The sequence below is a fragment of the Mercenaria mercenaria genome, chromosome 6, assembly GCF_021730395.1.
Source record: "Mercenaria mercenaria strain notata chromosome 6, MADL_Memer_1, whole genome shotgun sequence".
NCBI classification, from domain to species: Eukaryota; Metazoa; Mollusca; class Bivalvia; order Venerida; family Veneridae; genus Mercenaria; species Mercenaria mercenaria.
Window position 1 is genome coordinate 61,441,204 of NC_069366.1, and position 22,851 is coordinate 61,464,054.

Sequence of the window (22,851 nt, forward strand, 5' to 3'; positions counted from 1 at the left end):
GACACTCCGTCTCATGATGGTGAACAACTGTGCCAAGTTTCATCAAAATCCCTTCATGCATGTAGAAGATATGCTCCGGACAAAGTCTTTCAAATGGACGTATAAAAAGTTGTTACCTGTGATATTTATCCCTCTCATTTCTTGCTAAATAATTACCAACATCTTTTATCCTGAAATTAGAAAAGAAATATATTAAGGAAATTGGTTAAAAAAGAATTGACAGTTATGGGAAGAAGAGGCCAGTAAAATAGCAGGTACTTAATACTTTGAAGACTGGAGCAGAGTGGAAATTAGGCAGGCATCTTAATGGACAAAAAACTCAGTAATTTATTATTTACTGCATCAGCAATAATGATGGAATAAATTCTGGGGAAAGTTTCTGCCAAACTTTGGGACATTATTCAACTGTATAACTGTGACTGGTTAATCAAATAGGCATTAAAGGCAGTCAGTTTTATTTATCACATGCAGAAAACAGCTAATTCATATATTATTACAATGCTGATATCAAGTTTGTAAAACACATAATGCTCTCATAAGGTCTGGTATGAGGTACTATCAATGCAAGTATAGTATGACCTTGACCTTTCAATTAATGACAAAAATCAATACACAGCCATGCTATAAAGTTCAATGTTATTTGGTACAGGTCCAAGCATTTTAAATATTTTTCCTTTCGATATCAATTTGACCTTGACCTTCTGACTCCTCAAATACTTGCCACATGTAACAATAAAATAAAATTGGGGTCATCTTCCAATTATAGCTGATAATTTAGTCTAGAGGTAACTTTGACCTTGACTTTTACCTATATACCCATAAATGATAGGGGTCATCTTGTGACTACAGGCAATCATTCAGACCAATGCAGGCCAAAGTGATTCAACATTATTTTCATTTACAACTTGACCTTTAATCTATTGACCAAGGTATTTGACAGAATGACTGACAAAAACAGAACAATATATTCTTCCTACTTTGTAAGGCGTGATAAAAGCATATGAATAAAAAATATTCATAACAAAATCAAAGAACAGTTCAAAATGTTGATCAAGCATTTATTACTGATTTAATATTGCACAAAATAGCCATATTAAATCTAGTGATATGTATCTGTTCAAACGACACATGTATACCTTTTTCATCTATCAACTCTACAGTAATACTGGTAATTTTTGATGTTATGCCATTTTTTGTACTGATTAATAACAAATCAGGCTTTATTTTTACTGATTTATCAACAATCAGGCTATTTTTGTTCTGATTAAACAACAACCATGCCATGTTTTACTGATTTATCAACAATCATGCCGTCAAGTGTATTTGCCACTTTTGTCCCAAGTCCTTGCAAATATTCTGACAAAAGGCGTATTTGTCCCGACCTAACACTGATTCAATGAAATGTGCTAGTAAGTCAATGATTTCTTTTGTTGAGAAATTATTTGAGTTAAAATATATAAACTGATTAATTCTGCACAAGGTTCAATATATCCATCAATGCTTCCACGAAAGATACCTGGTTAAAGTTCTGCAATGTACACGGCCATGTTTGAACATGAAAATTTTCTTAGACCCTTTTCCCCTCGACGATTTCTTGTTTCTTACTATGACTTCTAACAGCGCATCTTTGCAGTTTAAATTCTGTTTTACGATATGAACTAGTATTTTATCGCTAGAAGTTAAAATCGGAGCGTAGAAATATTTGATATGGAAAACGTAGTGGGTGGGGTAATTTCGCATGAAAACAACTTCAGATGGCGATATATTTGAGGGGATTTGAATTCGTGGATCAGCCCAACCATGAAATCCACGAAAATTAATCCCCCATGAAATATAATGATTTCACAGTAATCAACAACCATGCCATTTTTCACTGATTTATCAACAATCAGCTATTTTTGTAAGTGGCATGATCTGAGCACGATTAATCAACAAAGCGGCTATTTCTGTACTGAATAATCAACTTGGAAAATGTGACTAATTAACATTTTTAAAATAAAATACCTTGTATCTGAAAACCAAACATGCAGCAATGTTTCCGCTAATTTTTTTAGAACTTTACATCTCCACACTTAAGCTGATTTAAAGAATCTACCCATGGTAAAAGTTACTAAGCAGAAAAAAGGGCTCAAACTAGGATACTGGTAAGAATCTTGTGCTTGCTGAACATAGGTACAATCTAGAAATAAAGGGTCTTGCCATAACAGATTTTTTTTTTTCATTTGTATTTTTTCCTTTATAAAGGGCAATTACTCTGTAAATGAAGATCTGATCACTAATTAAGACAAATAATCATATGTGGTGACAGTACCTACATATGGCAAGAAATCTCCCCCTTTTTGTACTTGCCATTTCAAGAATGGCCCCCAAAAAACTTACACAATTTTCTACTTAATTCTTCAACTTCATTTCACTAAGCAAATTTGATAGGACAAATATTAATGGCTTCCATGATTCTTGAATCTGCATCTCCACAAAACAATTACAGACTGAAAGATTAATTTTCAAAGACAGTAAAAATCTCTCATGCCAAAATCTTCACAAAAACCTGACTTATAAATGTCTCACTTGAAGCTTCAGTAAAGAAAACATTTACTGTCTTCATTAGAAGCTGGAATGAACTTTGATGAATAAACTGAAAAGAATTTGAATGCACATGCAGAAATATTTGCAACATGATTGCCCCACTGTTTATTATGTGGGTGTATGCTTTGTGTCACACCGCAGACTCCTTCATACACACTGTCTTACTGTAAGCAAATATCTAAGGATGGTCTTGTATCTAAGGAATAGCATCTTTCCATCTAGTCAGTTGTTCTTCTTTTTCAAAAGCTGTTTTATCTGGGTTTACAGCACTGTTTTCCAACCGTATTTCACTTAACTTACCAATGTGTGTGTATGCTGGGGTGGGGGGGGGGGGGGGGGATTGGGGGGATGTCAGTTACCCTTTTACTGGATACTGTGCCAGTAAAATCTGTTCTCTGCAAGTAGTTGCAATCTTCTCCACATGAATCAGTGGTAGATGATTCATTTCTGAAACAATGTCTTCTATTAAATAGTCTCAGAGAATACCAAGGGACTGAAATACAATCCAATGATCCGTAGATCTGCAATCTATGTACTGGTTACATTAGATATAAAGAATTTTGTCATTTTTTTAGTACATTCAGTTATTTCATCACTTCTACCCAACAGGGCAAAAATGAATAAAGAAATAATTTATAGCTAAAGAGTGCTTTAACACTATTTATGCACGATGGGCGGTTATACGTCGGGTGTAATAATTTCACAAGGGCACAGCCCTTGTGAAATTATCTGTGCGACGTATTACCGCCCGAGTGTATAAATAGTGTTAAAACATGGTTTTGCTATAAATTATTTCAATTCTAATATGCCCTTAATCTAAAACAGTAGATAAAATATAGTAGCGCTCTTTCTTGGTCGCAACGAAAACACTGACGTCACCGCACGTTAACGTGACGTCATTCTAGCGTAAGAGTGTTTAACAGAGAAAAGCATATTAGAACAAGGCAGTCTGAAAGAGAGCTAAATCCCCCGCCAATGCTATGGATAGTGAAAGGGTAAACCTTTGACCTTTAGCTGTGACCTTGACCTTGAACTGACATGGCTGACTCATGAATTCTGCAAAACGTCTTGATGAGGTGATCATTTGACTCAAGTTTCATGAAAATCCTTCAAGAGGTTTAGGAGATACAGAGCTCAAACCTTTGGCCTTGAGTTGTGACCTTGACCTTGAGTTGACATGGCTGACTCACGACTTCTTGATGCGGTGATCATTTGACCCAAGTTTGATGAAAATCCTTCAAGGGGTTTAGAAGATACAGCGTGGACACAAAATGGAAGGCTCAAACTTTTCACCCTAAGTTGTGACCTTGACCTTGAGCTGGCATGGCTGATTCATATGTTCTGCACATCGTTTTGATGAGGTGATCGTTTGACCAAAGTTTTATAAAATTCCTTCAAGGGGTTTAGGAGATACAGAGCGGACACAAAATGAAAGGCTAAAACCTTTTATCTTGAGTTTTGACCTTGACCTTGAGCTGGCATGGCTGATTCATGAGTTCTGCACATCGCCTTGATGAGGTGATCATTTGACCCAAGTTTCATATGAATCCTTCAAGGGAATTAGGAGATACAAAGCAGACACAAAATGGAAGGCACAAACCTTTGACCTTCAGTTGTGACCTTGACCTTGAGCCAGCATGGCTGACTCATTAGGTCTGCATATTGCCTTGATGAGGCGATCATTTGACCCAAGTTTGATGAAAATCCTTCAGGTGGTTTAGGAGATATAGAGCAGACACAAAATGGAAGGCTCAAACCTTTCACCCTAAGTTGTGACCTTGACCTTGAGCCAGCATGACTGACTCATGGGTTCTGCACATCGTCTTGATGAGGTGATCATTTGACCCAAGTTTTATAAAATTCCTTCAAGAGGTTTAGGAGATACAAAGCAGACACAAAATGGAAGGCTCAAACCTTTCACCCTAAGTTGTGACCTTGACCTTGAGCTGACATGGCTGACTCATGGGTTCTGCACATTGTGTTGATGAGGTGATCATTTGACCCAAGTTTTATAAAACTCCTTCAAGGGGTTTAGGAGATATAGAGTGGACACAAAATGGAAGACTCAAACCTTTGACCTTGAGTTGTGACCTTGACCTTGAGCTGACAAGGCTAACTCATGGGTTCTGCACATCGTCTTGATGAGGATCATTTGACCCAAGTTTCATAAAATCCTCAAGGTTAGGAGATATAGAGCGGACACGAGTGTTTCGACAGGACGGACAGATGGAAGACGGACGTTCCTACTATGGATACTTTGTGGCTACTTTTAGTTCTCTCTATTGTTCTTTTAGCCACGTAAGAAAAAATAGCCAAAAAAGCTTATGGAATGAATGACATCCTATAGCCACTAGTATCAAATGTGAGCTCGGAAGACAGAAGACGACGGAAGGATGACGGAAGACCATTCCTATAACCCCCACCACTTGTAGCGAGGGGATTAATAAGGCATAAGTAGGTCCTTAGGCGTAAAAAAAACAATGAGCTGTCAATGGACAGCGCGCTCGACTATTCTCATGCTTGATATATAATATAAGCAATGAGTCAAAACTTAACATTACAATAGCATATTTTTAAGTCGAAAAGGGGCCATATTCAGACAAGTAGCAAAATATGAAAGCAATACTCAATGGTACTTTGAAAATATTTGGGGTGGTACGCAAACTTTAACATTTATTCTAAGTCGAAAAGGGGCCATAATTCAGTCAAAATGCTTGATAGAGTTGCCTCCTCCTTTTTACAGACTGGGGTCATGATGGTAAACAAGTATGCAAAATATGAAAGCAATACCTCAATGTATTTTGAAAATATTTGGGGTGGTACGCAAACTTTAACATTTATTCTAAGTCGAAAAGGGGCCATAATTCAGTCAAAATGCTTGATAGAGTTGCCTCCTCCTTTTTACAGACTGGGGTCATGGTGGTAAACAAGTATGCAAAATATGAAAGCAATACCTCAATGGACTTTGAAAATATTTGGGGTGATACGCAAATTTTAACATTTATTCTAAGTCGAAAAAGGGTCATAATTCAGTCAAAATGCTTGACAGAGTTGCCTCCTCCTTTTTACAGACTGGGGTCATGATGGTAAACAAGTATGCAAAATATGAAAGCAATATCTCAATGGACTTTGAAAATATTTGGGGTGGTACGCAAACTTTAACATTTGTGTGACGCTCACGCTCACGCTCAAGCCGACGCCGGGGCGAGTAGGATAGCTCCCTTATTCTTCGAATAGTCGAGCTAAAAATTGTTCGTTTCCGATATCCCGACCTACCCTAAATTTTTGGCCTGACCCTAAATGCCTTGGAGAAATTTTTTTTCAACTTTTTGACAAAAAGTTGCAAAACTGAACTTTTTCTGCTTTGGTCAGGGATGTTAGAAATCAACTTACTGATGCTATAAAGGTATAACCCCCTTATTTGTATACATTTTTTGACACAAAAATAATTCCGAAAAGTCCCATTTAATAAAAAAAAATTCAAAAAAAAAAAAAAAATTCCAATCTACCTACCCTAATTTTTTTGAGCATGTTACCAGAAACAAAGAATTTTTTAAGGCCTTATTAGAAATGTACATTTTATTGTATTCATAAAATTTTACTATTACTCCCCTTTAATATTAAATTTTGTTTGTTTGTTTGTTTGTTTTGGGTTTAACACCTTTTTTCGGAGGGCAGTAAAACGTAACTCTGTGTTCCTGGCTTCTGTTCTCTGCAAGTAACTGCCAGCTTCCACACATGAATAAGAGGTGGAGGACGAATGATATCAGACACAATGTCAAGGAGAACATACGCCCCGTCCGGGGATAGAACTCAAGACCCTGCGATCCATAGATTAGCGCTCTCCCTATTGAGCTAAGCGACCCTTTAATATATGAAAGTTAGAAAGCTATTACCAAGAAGTAAAAAACTAAGTCATGCCAAACTGCACTAAAAATACTTCCAGCAAAAATTTAACATGTGTACCGTAGATACCCATGTATAATGCGCAGTTTTTTGACCCCCGGGACCACCCCCGAATCGTGGGTGCGCATAATACACAGGTATAGACAATTTTCCAACTTCAAAACAAGTTTGTTACCGATGTTCGCCATTTTGGTAAAGGGAAACTACTCCCCGCGCTTACTGTCTCCGCTAAAATCTAAGACTGCCGTTACGTTCCGTAAAAGATCAAATTGTTTATTTTTCTTTCAAACAAAATTAATTTCATATAAATTTAAAAGTATTTTGACGAAAGAAATGTTTATAAATCACAAAAATTATGTTACTAATTAAAGATCGAGAATTATCTTTAACCGAGATCAAACTGTGAACAACATAATTGACACTAGGTGACACGTTGATTGCCGGTAATTACTGGCTTTATGATCGTGACAAAAAGACTATCACACCTTTTGTTATCAGTTTAAATTGAGAAGCTCATGTCATTTTGAAAGATACCATTCCGAAATATTGAATCAGCTGCTATTTATTTATTCAAAATAGTGGATTAAAAAAGGTAAAACAACAAATATAACAATAATTTACTGGTTTTATTTTCGAGAAAACAAAAATCGATAGTACCGTGAGACCGATGCTGCTCTCCGACGTGGAGATAAAATTTATTACCGGTGTCGATGTAAACTCTACTTTCGTTTTCCATCCACCTCAAAATTGACCAAAATTTTTTTTTTTTTTTTTTTTTTTTTTCCCAGGATTTTGGACTAAGATCGGGGGTGCGCATTATACACGGGTGCGCATTATACACGGGTATCTACGGTACTTAGTGAACATAAGAGTAAATGATTTAAACAAATTCATTTCTTGACCTAAATCTTATTAACCTTGGTCCTTCAGACTGACACAAGATCATGACTCAAAGTTATAACATGTCTCAAAACTACAGGTTCTGACTGGTTGCTTCAGAACACAGTCTAGCAATTGACCAATGGCAAGACAGCATTTTGAGACTGGTTAATCTTTGTAGCAGACACAAAGTAGACTGGTATTATCATTATGATGATATCTCTCTAACTAGCTTCCTGTTTACACCTCATTTGTGTAATCTGCAGTTTATCTGCAGACATGATTTAGTAAATCAAGTTTCTATTGTTTTCGTAATTGAAATATCTTCTTGTTATCCATTGTCTGCCAGAGAAAGCTCTATCATCACACAAGATACTGAATGATAACACACTGAAAATGTTTTCATAGTTAATACTCATTCTGCTTACTTTATTACTAGCAAACAGAGCTTCTACAATGTTTATGAACTGGTATCAGATCCAAGATTGTGTTGATTTGTCTTACCCATTATACACTTATAGTTATTTACCTGAGGTGAGAGACATTGCAAATATAGTGAAAATTAAACTCTTGGGAAAATTTCTGCTTTTACAGCTTATATATATGATACCGCTATACATGGGGACAGAACAAAATTTTTTAAAAATTCTCAGCAATACTTTATATAAAGTTCCTCTTTATTTGCATCAGCAGCTTTTGTTTTCATTCCGGGAAATTAATACTCACTGATGTTGAACATTTTTGATAATGAATACTGCAATATAATGTATTATAAAACTCATTCATCTAGAAAACTTAATGCCAAATTCCTTAGAAACCTGTAACTGGTAATTTCTCATATGTTAGTAATTTTGCACTGTTACAGAATTGGTAACAACATCCCCAGGACATTCTTGCAAACATATTATATTAAACAAGAACTAACAATAAGCTTTGTTATAGAAAATTTACAACAATTTTTTGATAACACAGTAACTGTTATGAACTCCACAGCGTGACCTTGACTTTGAATCTATTTGATTCAGAAATGATATTTGTTTCCTTTGAAAACTTGGGAACTTTGGGCCTGGATTTTGCATGTGACACATTCTTGTAATGTGTTCAGCATAAAATTGGTACCATGTACTATTAGAACCCTTGAAGGATGAACAAACATGAAAATGTTTGTTGACTTGAGGGAAACAGTCCTAGTTTCATTTCTTTTCTCATTTTCATTATTACTAAAACTATACATATGTCAAGGAATTTAAACTGTTGATAGACGAGCAAGTTAATGGACCAAATACCAAACAGACCCTATAATTAATTGATCTTGACCTTTGACCTATGGATCTGGGTCTTGTACCCGACATATTGTTTCCATACCGATAACATTTGTGTCAAGAAATTTTATTACCTTGATGAAGTTATGGGCCTCTTCTTAAACAGATGCCTTCAACCTTTGACCTCAAAAGTGTGAGCTTGACCTTGAGCTTCGGACCTGGGTTTTGTGCCTGATACATTTTCCTGTTACTGGGAAAATTTAAGCCAAGTAATATTACGATCCCTAGATGAATGAAAATTTATGGACTGGACAAGAAACAGACTCTATAACACATTTGTTCTCTAGGTGTGACCTTGACCTTTGAACTTTCAGCCTAGAGGTCTTATGCTTGACATAATTATGTATTGTTATTTTAGAACATTTAAACCATATAATATTAAAATTCCTTAATGCATGAACTGTTCATGAATTTATTCATGTATAAATTCATGAACAGAACTATTCATGAATATGTGACTATATCCTGTTCATTATCTAATTCATGAACATATTTTAGTATTTATTCATGAACTGTTCATGACAAAATTCTTAAAATCTGTTCATGAATAATTTGTAAATTTAATCAAGAACTGGATATAGTTCTATTTACAGATCATGAATAATTCACGAGCATTTCATGAACAGCTCATGAAAGTTTCCACATGTAGAAAACCTCAGATCTTGGAAGGAGACACAAACAACATTTACAATTATTTAGCAGACTGACCATAGCCAATGGCCCTTCCTATGAAATCTGACGTGTTGTTCAGTTAGTGGCCAGAGACTTTTTTTTTGAGTGTCAGTCACTGTGACAATGACATTTTACCCACTTAACAAATGACATGAGCAAAACAATAAACTGGGTGGGGGCACAATAGGAAGTAAACAATTTCTGCATAAAATACAAACATTGAGTTAAATAATGTATAATTTACTTAAATCTCAAGGCTGAAATTTAGATACCAAACTAAACAAGAGGGCCATGAAGGCCCTGTATCGCTCACCTGACCTATTGACCTAAAGATCATCAAGATAGTTTCATTAAGATATGGTCATAAATGTGGCCTCTAAAGTGTTAACTAACTTTTCCTTTGATTTGACCTGGTGACCTAGTTTTTGACCCCCATATGACCCAGATTCGAACTTGACCCAAAGATCATCAAGATTAACATTCTGACTAAGTTTCATGAAGATACAGTCATAAATGTGGCCTCTAGTGTTAACAAGCTTTTCCTTTGATTTGACCCAGTGACCTAGTTTTTGACCCCACCTGACCCAGATTTGAACATGACCTATAGATCATCAAGATTAACATTCTGACTAAGTTTCATTAAGATATGGTCATAAATGTGGCCTCTAGAGTGTTAACTAGCTTTTCCTCTGATTTGACCTGGTGACCTAGTTTTTGACCCTACATGACCCAGATTCAAACTGGACCTTGAGATCATCATGAGTAGCATTCTGACCAAGTTTCATGAAGATACAGTCATAAATGTGGCCTCTACAGTGTTAACAAGCTTTTCCTTTGATTTGACCTGGTGACCTAGTTTTTGAACCCAGATGACCCAATATCGAACTCATCCAAGATTTTATTAAGGGTAACATTCTGACCAAGTTTCATTAAGATTGGGCCAAAAGTGTGACCTCTAGAGTGTTAACAAGTTTTTCCTTTGATTTAACCTGGTGACCTAGTTTTTAACCCCAGATGACCCAATATCGAATTTGTCCAAGATTTTATTGAGGGTAACATTCTGACCAAGTTTCATTAAGATTGGGCCAAAATTGTGACCTCTAGAGTGTTAACAAGCTTTTCCTTTGATTTGACCTGGTGACCTATTTTTTGACCCCAGATGACCCAATATCGAACTCGTCCCAAGATTTTTACAAGGGTGACCAAGTTTCATTAAGATTAGGCCAAAATTGTGACCTCTAGAGTGTTAACAGTCAAATTGTTGACGACGGACGGACGGACGACTGATGACGGACACAGGGCGATCACAAAAGCTCAGGTGAGCTAAAAATTGTGACATTTTAAAAGGATTCTATATTTTTTAACATGGACAATTCTGACAAAACCATAATTACTTATTTAATATTCAGTGTACTTGTGTTCCTATTAAACCATTTCTTGCTGTAGTATGAGAACTTCTAAACAAGGGCACCACCTTGCAGGTGCCGACGCTCATCTGATTTTTTTGTATGATAGAAATATTGTCCTACACATGATTTTCTAAGTCCAAAAAGGGCCATCATTCTTGCAAAAAGGAGGAAAGAGTTATGTTTCTTGATGTACAGAGTCAGCTTATGGTGAACAACTGTTGCAAGTTTCAAAGCAATAGCTTTGATAGTTAATGAGAAAAGCTGACCTAAACATAAAACTTAACCAAGAAAACTGATTTCCTAAGTCCAAAAGGGACAATAATTCTTGCAAAAAGCAGGATGGAGTTATGTTTTTTGATGTTCATGGTCAGCTTATGATGGTGAACAAGTGTTGCAAGTTTCAAAGCAATAGCTTTGACAGTTTAGGAGAAAAACTGACCTAAACAAAAAACTTAACCAAGAAAACTGATTTTCTAAGTCCAAAAGGGGCCATAAATCTTGCAAAAAGCAGAATGGAGTTATGTTTCTTACTGTACAGGGTCAGCTTACGATGGTGAACAAGAGTTGCAAGTTTAAAAGCAATAGCTTTGATAGTTTAGGAGAAAAGCTGACCTAAACATAAAACTTAACCAGGCAATGCCGATGCCAATGCTGATCAAGTGATGACAATAACTCATCATTTTTTTTCCAAAAAATCAGATGAGCTAAAAATTGCTGAATCACATTTCCCAGCATGCAACAAAATAATGGAAACTTACCATGTGACATTATGAATTTAATGTTCATGAAAGTCCATGAACAGTTCATGAACTTATTCATTACTGTAAAAAGGAAATAAACTTAAGTTTTGTGTATAATGAATGAATATTTCAATGTTCATGAAAGTTCATGAACAGTTTATGAAATAAGTCTGCTAAAGATGTTTTGTTCATGAACCATCTCAAATCTGTTCATGAACTCTTCATGAATAATTGTTCATGAACACATCATGAGCAATTCATGAACTTTTCATGAACTCATGAACATTATCTCCACTGGGCAGACAAGAAGCAGACCCCAATAAACTTTGATTTCTTGGCAAGACACTGGGCCAGGGTACTGTGTGCAACATGTCCTCTTGTGTCAACATTTTGTGCAATGTGATCTTGAATGGCACAGTAACTAACAGGACACAAACCCAAAAAGTGTGACAGAAGGTTAGGTGGAATGGTCATTTCTATGTCCATTTTTATTTTCTTAAAAAAAGGTGGGGGAAGACACAGTGAGTTCTATGTCAATATATTTACTTGTAACCTTCTAACCGTTATGAAGTTCATAAAATATGAACAAAAGTTTTCAATTGTGTTAATAACTCAGTAAATTTCAATACAACTGAAAAGGAATTAAGCTGAAATCTCATTAAATATCAATTAACTGTAAATAATACTGATTTACAAATTTATTTTAGTGTCTTCTTGTGGTTTCTATCTATTTAAAAGTTGACATGAAATTCAATCATGAAGAAACACAGACCACATACACAATTATAACAAAGTTTTAACTGGTAGATTTCCACCACGGTACCTGAACAAAAAAAAAAACAACAACATCTAAATTGATCTTGACATGCAATCTTGATAGCCTGTGTGGTCCATACTTTAACAGTCAACTCCAATACATACTAGTAGCTACCCCACTGAATGCTGAACAACTTCTGTTTCTTTGAAACAGTTTATCCTTGAAAAGTTTAGTTTTTTTGTAATTAACCTTACATAGGTGTTTCTGTATTATGTATACCACATTAAATTTTCTCCACAAGTAACTAGCAACATTCACACATTGGTTAGAAATCTGAAAGGCAAGTTACTAAGACACACAGCCTTCTGCCAAACAGTATTGGGGTACATAATATAATTTTGCTGTGCCCAGAGATCATACTCTCGATCTCTTAATTCATATTTTTATGCTCTTCATACTGAGCTAACTGAGTGGGCTCCCCTAAAAGGTGAACTAATGAATTAGTCTGTTTGATACATAACATGATTTTCACAGAATTCAAGAAGAGTTACTGGATTCTGCATAATAAGAGGGGGAGAACAAGTCAGAGATGGAGCACAAATCAGAGATATGAGTCAGAAGTTGAGAGTAAGTCAGAGATGGAGCACAAGTCAGAGGAAGAACACAAGTCAGAGCAGGAGCACAAGTCTGAGTAGGAGCACGAGTCAGAAGTGGTGCACTGCTCGGAGCACTAGTCAAAGTATGAACCTCAGTCAGAGGTGGAGCACGAGTCAGAGATGGAGCATAAATCTGAGGTGTTCACCAGTCAGACGTGGTGTATGAGTCAGATCGAGCACAAGTCAGAAATAAATTAAAAGCCTCAGTGAGAGGTGGTGTTGTGTACAAGTCACTGCGTTTTCTCCTAATCTGACCATATGAAAATAACTGTATAATTATTCAAATGTACTGGAATGAAATAGCATGGGCTGTAGAGAGTGAGGACTGGACTGACCTGGACTGAACTTGAGCTGTGAACTTTACTGGACTAAACTGGCCTTATCTGGACTGGACTGATCTAACCTAACCTAACCTGACCTGAACCTAATGAATTTGACTGCCAAACTGATATTTTGTAGTAGCGGTAAATATCAAGAATATTTACTATTTATAATAAAAGATTGAAAACTTCACAGAGCAATAAACTGACATGCCTGATAGACCAATTAAATTCAAATTAAAAAAAACTTGCCTCAAGAAAATATTTATTTGCAACTATTCCAATTAATGACAGTCACACCAGGAATGTTTTCAATCATATCTTTCAGTTTAATTAAAATTGTAAAATTTAGTATTCACTATCAATGATCTGAGGGAAAAAGTGCTCCTAAAATTTTCATAACATACGTAATAAAATATGAAACCAATAAAACATATGTGAAAATAAGTAATAATTTTTAAGTAGTCGTGTTACAGTAATTTAAGTAATTATACAGTTTCTGCAAATTCAGCATTTTTGCTTCTTTCCGAGTAGGTATTCTGAAGTTTACAAAGTGCAATGTGGTTAGCGGCAGGTGGGTGTAATAATGTACTGCTGCTAAAACTAAGGACTTTATAAATACATCAAGATGATGCAACCCGTGTAACAAGGATGTTTATTGTTTCTGGCATTTGTAATGCCTGGAATTTTGTAAAAATACACAAAATACAAATATACCCAGAAAAAAAAAACAAGTTTAATGTCAAAAGAGCTCAAATATTGTGTAACTAATTGTTTTGATCTGATGTAAGGCCAAAAAAACTTTTGACTTCTATTTTTAGGAGTCATATTTCCAGGCCTAAGAGTGGGACGCGTCTTAGAAGCGCGCTCTACAAGAAAATTTAAAAAAAAACTTAAAAAATCTTCAAATTACAGCTCAGTACATCTTCATTTCTGTCACTGCAAACTGCTACTTTCGTTTTTTGGCAGCCATTTGCATAGCAGTGATAAAATCTGTAACGGCACGTACCGTATTTCGGCCCGCTATAAAAATCGATACTAATTTATTTTACGATTCAAAATATTTTTACAAATGTATTATTTTTCCTTTTAAAACACCAGAATGTATTGGCTTTAAATTAACTTGTAAATTGTAATGGACAGTAACTGAACATAGAAATATTTCACAGCCCGCAAACCGAAAACAATTAAAAGTTAATTGGCACCAATTACAGAGAACTGTTTTAGGGTGTTAAAACACACGCGTTATGAAATATTTGATGCTTCAGATCCGCAAATAAACAGCTTTGTGATTGACACTGATTGATGTCAAACTTCGGCATCTTCAAAGAATGGCGAACGGAAATTATTTTGGACTAATCTTCTTGCCAAATGACGAGCATGTAGAGATGCCTAGCTACTCGAAACTCGAACACGATTAGGTAATATATCGAAGTGGGCATACCTGTATTTGACTGGCAGATGTCATTTAGCTATGATTGATTGACACGTGTCATATTTGAAAGCCCAGCAATAAAATCGGCGATATTATTTCGGCCGAGTTGTAGACGTAATTTCGCCGTTTCCTAGTATTTAATTATGTACAAAATAGGATTTTTTATAACATTCTGTTTAGTTTTACATTTTATAAAACAAGTCTGCAAACTCTTGAATAATCTTAGTGAATAACGCCAATATTTTCTAGACGTATTTTCGCTGAATCTTGGTTATTTAAATGCATTTTATCATACATAAAAATACATTTTAAAATACTTTATTTTATTTCGTTGAGTAACATCGGCAAATATCGTCAAAATTTCTACCAATTTGTACACGTAATTTCGCCGTTTCCTAGGAGCTAAAATGTATTTTATTACATACAAAAAAGGATTTACTTTTTATTAAACAAGTCTGCAAAGTTTTGAATAATCTTGGTGAATAACGCCAATCTTTTCTAGACGTATTTTCGCCGTATCTTGATTATTTATATGCATTTTATTATACATAAAAATATATTTTTAAAAATACTTTATTTTATTTCATTGTGCAACATCGGCAAATATCGTCAAAATTTCGGCTGTTTTGTAGACGTAAGTTCTTTCTCCGTTTCTAATTCATTTCAATGTGTTTATCACAGAAAACTAATTGTATATAAGCTATTATATATTTTAAAATTTAATGACTGAAGTTTGCATTTTTTTTTTCACAAAAAAAAAAATCGGCGATTTTACCATTTTATTTTTCCCAAAACACATCATGCTCGAAAAATAATGCATCTCTACAAATATTTGACATTGTTGATATAAAAAAATGACCGTGTCTTATATGAGGGTTAGTTGAAAAGACCCCACATTGCATGTCCAATGTCGGGATGCGTCTTATAAGCGAGTGCGCCTTGTATGCGAGAACGTATGGTATGTAACACAGAAAGGGTAGTTGTTTTTAGAACTTTCAAATTCAAATATTGTGAAATCATTAATTTTGTCCATTTCATGTTTGCTTTGATCCAAACAAACAATAAGTCTGTACTCACATATATCCAAACTTCACATACACACTGAATAGTCTAGTGCTTTCACATATAAGTGAAACCTTGATCTGAATGTCTGATGTGCAAATAATAGTATTAACATCTCACCACAAAGATGCACTTTATCACAAGAAATCAACTTTACAATCAAACGTCAACAGTCAATTTTTGCAAGAAGATATTTAAGGCTCCATACTTTGGACAAACAAATCCAACCTTGCTAGCTATCAACATTGACTGAGACCATCTCGCTGCTTATTAATAGTCAATATGTAAGCACTGTGATCATGGCAGGTTTCGTGAAAACTGGTGAAGACAAGAGTGCCAGAATGTCACAATATACGCCCGTCACAGCAAATTTCTTTACACTAGCACCTGTTTTTGCAAATAGAATTTTAATTTTGTGGTTGTTTATTAATTATTGTAATTCTTTTGTTTTTCTAAATCCACACAAAAACTCCTTACCAGGTAGAGATACCTTAAAATACACCTAAAATTTGAAAGTAACATCAATGTTTGTACCACATTAAAGTGCTCTTGGTTTTTCCCTACGGTCAATTATAAAAAAGTTACAATATAAGTTATTTATAGTAACAACTAAGGGAAGTTAATCTTTAAAAAAAAAATCCTCCCCCCCCCCGCCCCCCAAAAAAATGTAAGTCCACACAAAAATCCTTACCTGGTAGAGACAGGTCAAAATACACCTCAGAATTGGATGTAACATGCATGTTGTACTACAGAAAAGTGGTCTTGATTTTTCCCTACGACCAGTAATGAAAAAGTTACAATGTAAGCTATTTATAGTAACAACAAAGGGAAGTAATTCTAAAGAAGGGACCTGCGCATGACACTTCATCTCATGATGGTGTACAATTGTCTTAAGTTACATCAAAATCCCTCCATGCATGAAGAAGATATGCTTCGGACAAAGTCATTCTTGTATCTCACCTTTGGCCTCTGTGTGACCTTGACCTTAGACCTAGGGACCTGGTTCTTGCGCAGGACACTCTGTCTCATGGTGGTGAACATTTGTGCCAAGTTATATCAAGATCCCTCCATGCATGAAGAAGAAATGCTCTGGACAAAGTTTTCATTCTTGTATCCTTTGACCTCTAAGTGTGACCTTGACCTTTGACCTAGGGACCTGGTTCTTGTGCACGACACTCCATCTCATGATGGTGAACAATTGTGCCAAGTTTCATCAAAATCCCTCCATGCATGAAGAAGATATGCTCCGGACAAAACATCCTTGAATTTGACCTTTGACCTCTAAGTGTGACCTTGACCTTAGACCTAGGGACCTGGTTCTTGTGCACGACACTCCATCTCATGATGGTGAACAATTGTGTCATGTTTCATCAAAATCCCTACAAGCATGAAGAAGATATGCTGCGGACAAAGTCATTCTTGAATTTGGCCTTTGACCTCTAAGTGCGACATTGACCTTAGACCTAGGGACCTGGTTCTTGCGCATGACACTCCATCTCATGATGGTGAACAACTATGCCAAGTTTTAAAATCCCTCCATGCATGAACAAGATATGCTCCGGACAAAGTCTGTGGACGCCGCCCGCCCGCCCGCTTATCTGCGCGTCAGGGGTGTTCCCATAATACGTCCCGTTTTTCAAACGAGCGTATAAAAACTGCTCAAGTAAGAAAACAAAATGCCTCACATCTTTGTCCTCATGGGGTATAAAATTGGTTCATTATAACATTTAGAAATATCTTATTCTCAAGTCTTGCTCTTTGGTGAAGATTTTTTCAGGAAAAAGTTTACACCACATTATTATTATCTGTTGATAATCCATCTGTATTTTATTCTGTATTTCAGCTAAATTATATAACTGATGGGACAGCACTCTCACACTCTAAGATTTACTGATTATTTTAATTCTTTAATTGCTACTATTTTTTGTTTTGTTTTGCTGTTTCATGTTAAATTGTACATTTTAAGGTGTCGGAAACTCATATAAGAGGTCAAGGGTTTCAGCCCCACAGGGATCACAACCGCACCTTTTCATATAAGAACAGCCCAGGTTTTTCCAGGAAAGCCGACTCAACAGTGATACAAAAATGCGTAAAGCTTTCAACATAAACAAGCTGAAACAAGAGGTGCCAGAAGACATCAATGTAACATGCGAAGTTTTGGTCAATTCCTTTAAGTTGTTAATAAGATGCCAGCTTACCTACAAAAAGGTTACATATGAACAGGTAAGTATATTATCTCTAGTTCTTCATCAAAAACTTAACCAATACTGATAAAAAGGAAAAGGAAAATAATTTTGTTACAATGAAAAGTAGAGTTATGGAACCTGCACATCACATGTCAGATAGTCACAGTGGTTTCAATCCATTCCTACAAGTGGTGACTCGATCCTTACCAAATAAGGACTGATAAACAGGTGAGTGCAACAGCTCTACATATTCCTCAAATTTAAGCCATGCTAATAAATTCTTGTACTGAAAACAAACTCAAGCATACTCGCAAGCTCCGTAATGAGGCGAACTTGAAAAATATGGAGGAGTGTGTAAAACCGCAGTTCCTCTACTTTGTGATATACTATATTACAAGCAATAAAAACAGTCTTTTCTTTTCATTTTGGCATTTTGATGTGTTTTAAAATCAGAGTAATTATTGAAATACAATTCATGAAATGCTAATGTTATAAAACAAATTCTTTACATTCTCAATGTTTTCCATCATTCTTTTTATGTTGTATCTTTTTCTAAGTATCATTTATTTTATCACATTAACATTTTTTGTAACATGTTTTTAGAGATTCTTTTTCATTACATTTTAAACATCTCTATAGATGTTTTTACTAAATCATTTAAATTCCCTTTTGTGAAATTCTGAATTATTGTTAATTGACTGAATCAATCATATTGGACTGCACAATAAACAAATTCATTTCTTTATTACAAATGTGAACTCCCTCCTCAAAATTTTGGACAAACTGCTATTTCATTTCCTTTAAATTTACTGACAAGAATATTTTGTAAAAGTGTCCAAGTAAAGTCAAGTGACCAATATACCCCTCCTCCTTCGAATGAGGGCAGCTAAATTTCAAATAAGAATTTGCCCATGTCTCCCTAGTCCCCCAATGCATAGTCGTACTAGGCAAGAAGTCAATAGAGGATATGAGCAAAAGACAAAGAGACACTTATGTTTAGCTGCAATAGAGATCATCTACTTGGCATGTCCAATCACCCTATGAAGTAACAAAATTCTGAGTCAAATGATTCTCAAGTAAACCCTGTTCCATGTTCAGGCCCCTGTGACCTTGATCTTTGATCTTTCGAGTTAGTCCAAAATCAACAGGGGCATCTACTCTGCATGTCCAATAATGAAGTTTCAACATTCTGGGTCAAGTGATTCTCAAGTTATTGATCCAGAGTTTTTCTACCTTCATGCCTCTGTGACCTTTCCCTTAAGTCACGTGACCCCAGAATATTAAGGGTCATCAACTTTGTAATTCCTATCATCATGATTGAAGGTTCTGGGTCAAATGATTCTAAAGTAATTGGTTGGTAACTGTTTTCAAAGTTCTGGTTCCTGTAACCTTAACTTTTGATCAAGTGATTCAAAAATCAATAGGGGTCATCTACTCAACATATCATCCTATGAAGTTTCAACATTCTGGGACAAGTGGTCCTCAAGTTATTGATCAGAAACGGGTTTCCATGTTCAGGCCCCTGTGACATTGACAGGTGATTTTTTTTATTTATTTATTTACTTATTTATTTTCAAATGAAATCTCATCTTGGTAATAGCAGAGTATGAATATATTATACATAAATTACATAGATAAAAGACACTTCAGAATAGTCCTTAAACTAAAAGCAACCATAAAGGAATATTTACAATGAAATTAAATGTTTCATTCAATTTTAAAGGACCAAAACAACAACTACTGTCTCCAATATCAGCACACATCATGATCTTCGGGTTGCATTCAGTCATTTTTCAGCTGTAGATTAATATAATATGCCTCATAATCATGACAATATGCATGTTTTAGTGTTGTTAAATTTCTGGTCCTTTGGGATCATGGAGTCCATTCAACATATGTGTAATAGAGTTTTGCTTAAGCCGGCGCTAGGGGGCACATTTCATTACCTCTCATGAATAGACTCAATCAAACCGAGTCTGCTATTATTCTTCTTGGCTGCATTCTATGCTTCCAAAGGGATATTTTTACGAATATAATTGTTCAAATTCAAATACTGAAAACTGAAACTTTTCTAATTTAGTTTGAATGATCTCAAATGATTTCATTGCAGTCTTCCGAATCCCACTATTGCATAATTATCCGAGAAGAAATCGAACACCAGAACGTGAATATTTGGGGACGAAAACACAGCAAACCTACCAGTGATTAAAAGGCAACTTTGTTAAAAATAATGTTTCTTTCGAATTAATTATACCCTTTAATGATATGCCAATCACAAACACCAGCTGGAATGTAATATTAAATCAAACTGAAGTACATATGTTCGTATTTTCGGGAAACAGGTACGAATCTTTCGCCCCCTCCGTTACCGCTGCAATTATTTTCCTAAGTCGTGCAAATAAAAATTATTTACGTAAATATTATGAAAGGATCGTATCTTCCTCTATGAAAAATAAATAGGATAACACTTCTTCTGTTGATTTCATGCAATATATCTTTCCACAAACCCTTTTCTATGCTACTAAGTTCAACGGACGGGTGCAATTTTATCCGAAAATAGAACGCACGCCGTGCTAGTTAGATGTGACCAAAACAAGCTCTATGGTGTTGTTATAATAATAAAATTTCGATTAACTTTTCTAGCAGGAACTGAGTTTTAATTTAAAACGTTTACAAAAGACGCAACTTGGTTTCAATACCGATTATAGATCTACGCGGATGATCGATTATAGATCTACGCAGATGATGCTGAAGTACTATACTAAATTTGTAGGTTATTTATAGTTAATTTTGGTCACGTGATAAAGAATTGTTTTGGTCATGTGATCAAAGCAAGCATGCTCATTTTCATACGCGTTGTTTTTGTTATAAAATATAGATTACGACAAATTTGTACTTAAGCAGTGCATTTTTTGATAATGTTGAATCTCAGAAGCTTTCTGAAAGTTAAACAGACTTGAATTACGTAAAATTTATGGAGGACATGGAACTACTTGTTCTTCGGTTTCGGATAAGAATTTTGACCGTAAATTTGTGGTATGGTAAATCTGTGGTCACGCTTCGCTGCCCACAAAAACAAGAAAGTAGGTCAGTAGGTCACATTCCACATGACCAAGATTCGAACTTAACCTAAAGATCATCAAGGTTAACATTCTGACCAAGTTTCATGAAGATACAGTCATAAATGTGCTTCTAGAGTGTTAACTAGCTTTTCCTTTGATTTGACCTGGTGACCTAGTTTTTGTGACCCCAGATGATGAAGATTCGAACTTGACCTAAAGATCATCAAGATTAACATTCTGACCAAGTTTCATGAAGATACAGTCATAAATGTGGCCTCTAGAATGTTAACAAGCTTTTCCTTTGATTTGACCTGGTGACCTAGTTTTTGACCCCACCTGACCCAGATCTGAACTTGACCTAAAAATCATCAAGATTAACATTCTGACCAAGTGTCATTAAGATATGACCATAAATGCGGCCTCTACAGTGTTAACTAGCTTTTCCTTTGATTTGACCTGGTGACCTAGTTTTTGACACCAGATGACCAAGATTCAAACTTGACCTAAAGATCATCAAGGTTAACATTCTGACCAAGTTTCATGAAGATACAGTCATAAATGTGTGTTAACAAGCTTTTCCTTTGATTTCACCTGGTGACCTAGTTTTTGACCCCATCTGACCCAGATTTGAACTTGACCTAAAAATCATCAAGGTTAACATTCTGACCAAGTTTCATACAGATATTGTCAAAAATGTGGCCTCTAGAGTGTTAACAAGCTTTTCCTTTGATTTGACCTGGTGACCTAGTTTTTGACCCCAGATGACCCAATATTGAACTTGTCCAAGATTTTATTGAGAGACCAAGTTTCATTGAGATTAGGCCAAAATTGTGACCTCTAGAGTGTTAACAGTCAAATTGTTGACGACGATGGATGATGGACGACAGACGACGACGGACAACAGACACAGGGCAATCACAAATGCTCACCTTGAGCACTTTGTGAGCTAAAAAGGGGCATAATTTGGTAAAAATGCAAAACAGGGCTGCACAGTGCATATCAACTCTTGACAGTGGACAAGTGTGTGAACTTAGATACAAAAACTTAACCAAAAACTGCTCAGTTGAAAAAGGGGCATAATTTTGTAACAATGAAAAGTAGAGTTATGAAACCTGTGCACTGGATGTTAGATCATGACAGTGAACAAGTGTATGAAGTATCAATCCATTCCCATTTGTGGATACTGAGATACCAGCTTACATACAAAACCTTAACTAAACCGGGATGCCAACAGGGATGCCGATGCATTGCTGAGTCCAATAGCTCTATCTATTCTTTTAATAGTCAAGCTAAAAACTAAAGTTTTTAGCTACATAACTAGAGCTATCACTGAAAGTGATTAATACACACCCCCCTACACAAAAAAAAAACCCTCTACACCTCAAGGTAACGATGGGTATGGAGTTTCAATTTACAACTGACTAATGAAGTAAATATATTTTAATAACATTCCTCACTGAAGATAATTTTATTTTTCATAAGAATTTCCAATAAAACAAAGCTGTCTGACTGATTCCATACCAGACACTGTTATTTATTATGGAGCAGGATCAAGTGTTGCATACTGTGAAGTTCAGCCCTGCTTTCTATGAAATTATATTGTATATTTAGTAATGCTTAACAATATAATCTATAAAATACAGAAATGAAAATACCATAAAAGTCTCCCATGCAGAAAAATGAAAGATTGATATGCTTACAGATGCAACTGATAAAATGAAGACATACAAAATAAAGCAAAGTTGTCTATATTCACGAGGACTTATTTTCCTGCATTTTGTGTTTACATCAATCCACAATATTTAAATCCAAAATAGAAAGAAAAATATAGCCCCTTCACTTTTTCAACATATGAAATC

The 22,851-nt window shown here is 35.4% G+C and overlaps 1 protein-coding gene across 1 annotated transcript in view; it reads right to left on the minus strand.

Moving 5' to 3' along the window:
• The window catches only part of LOC123548733 (protein disulfide-isomerase TMX3-like), a 151,686-nt gene that overhangs the window by 49,084 nt on the left and 79,751 nt on the right, over positions 1-22,851 (minus strand). The window contains exon 10 of the mRNA XM_045336239.2: positions 117-170. Within this exon, the coding sequence (XP_045192174.2) occupies positions 117-170 (54 nt within the window). The remainder of the gene's footprint in view (positions 1-116; positions 171-22,851) is intronic.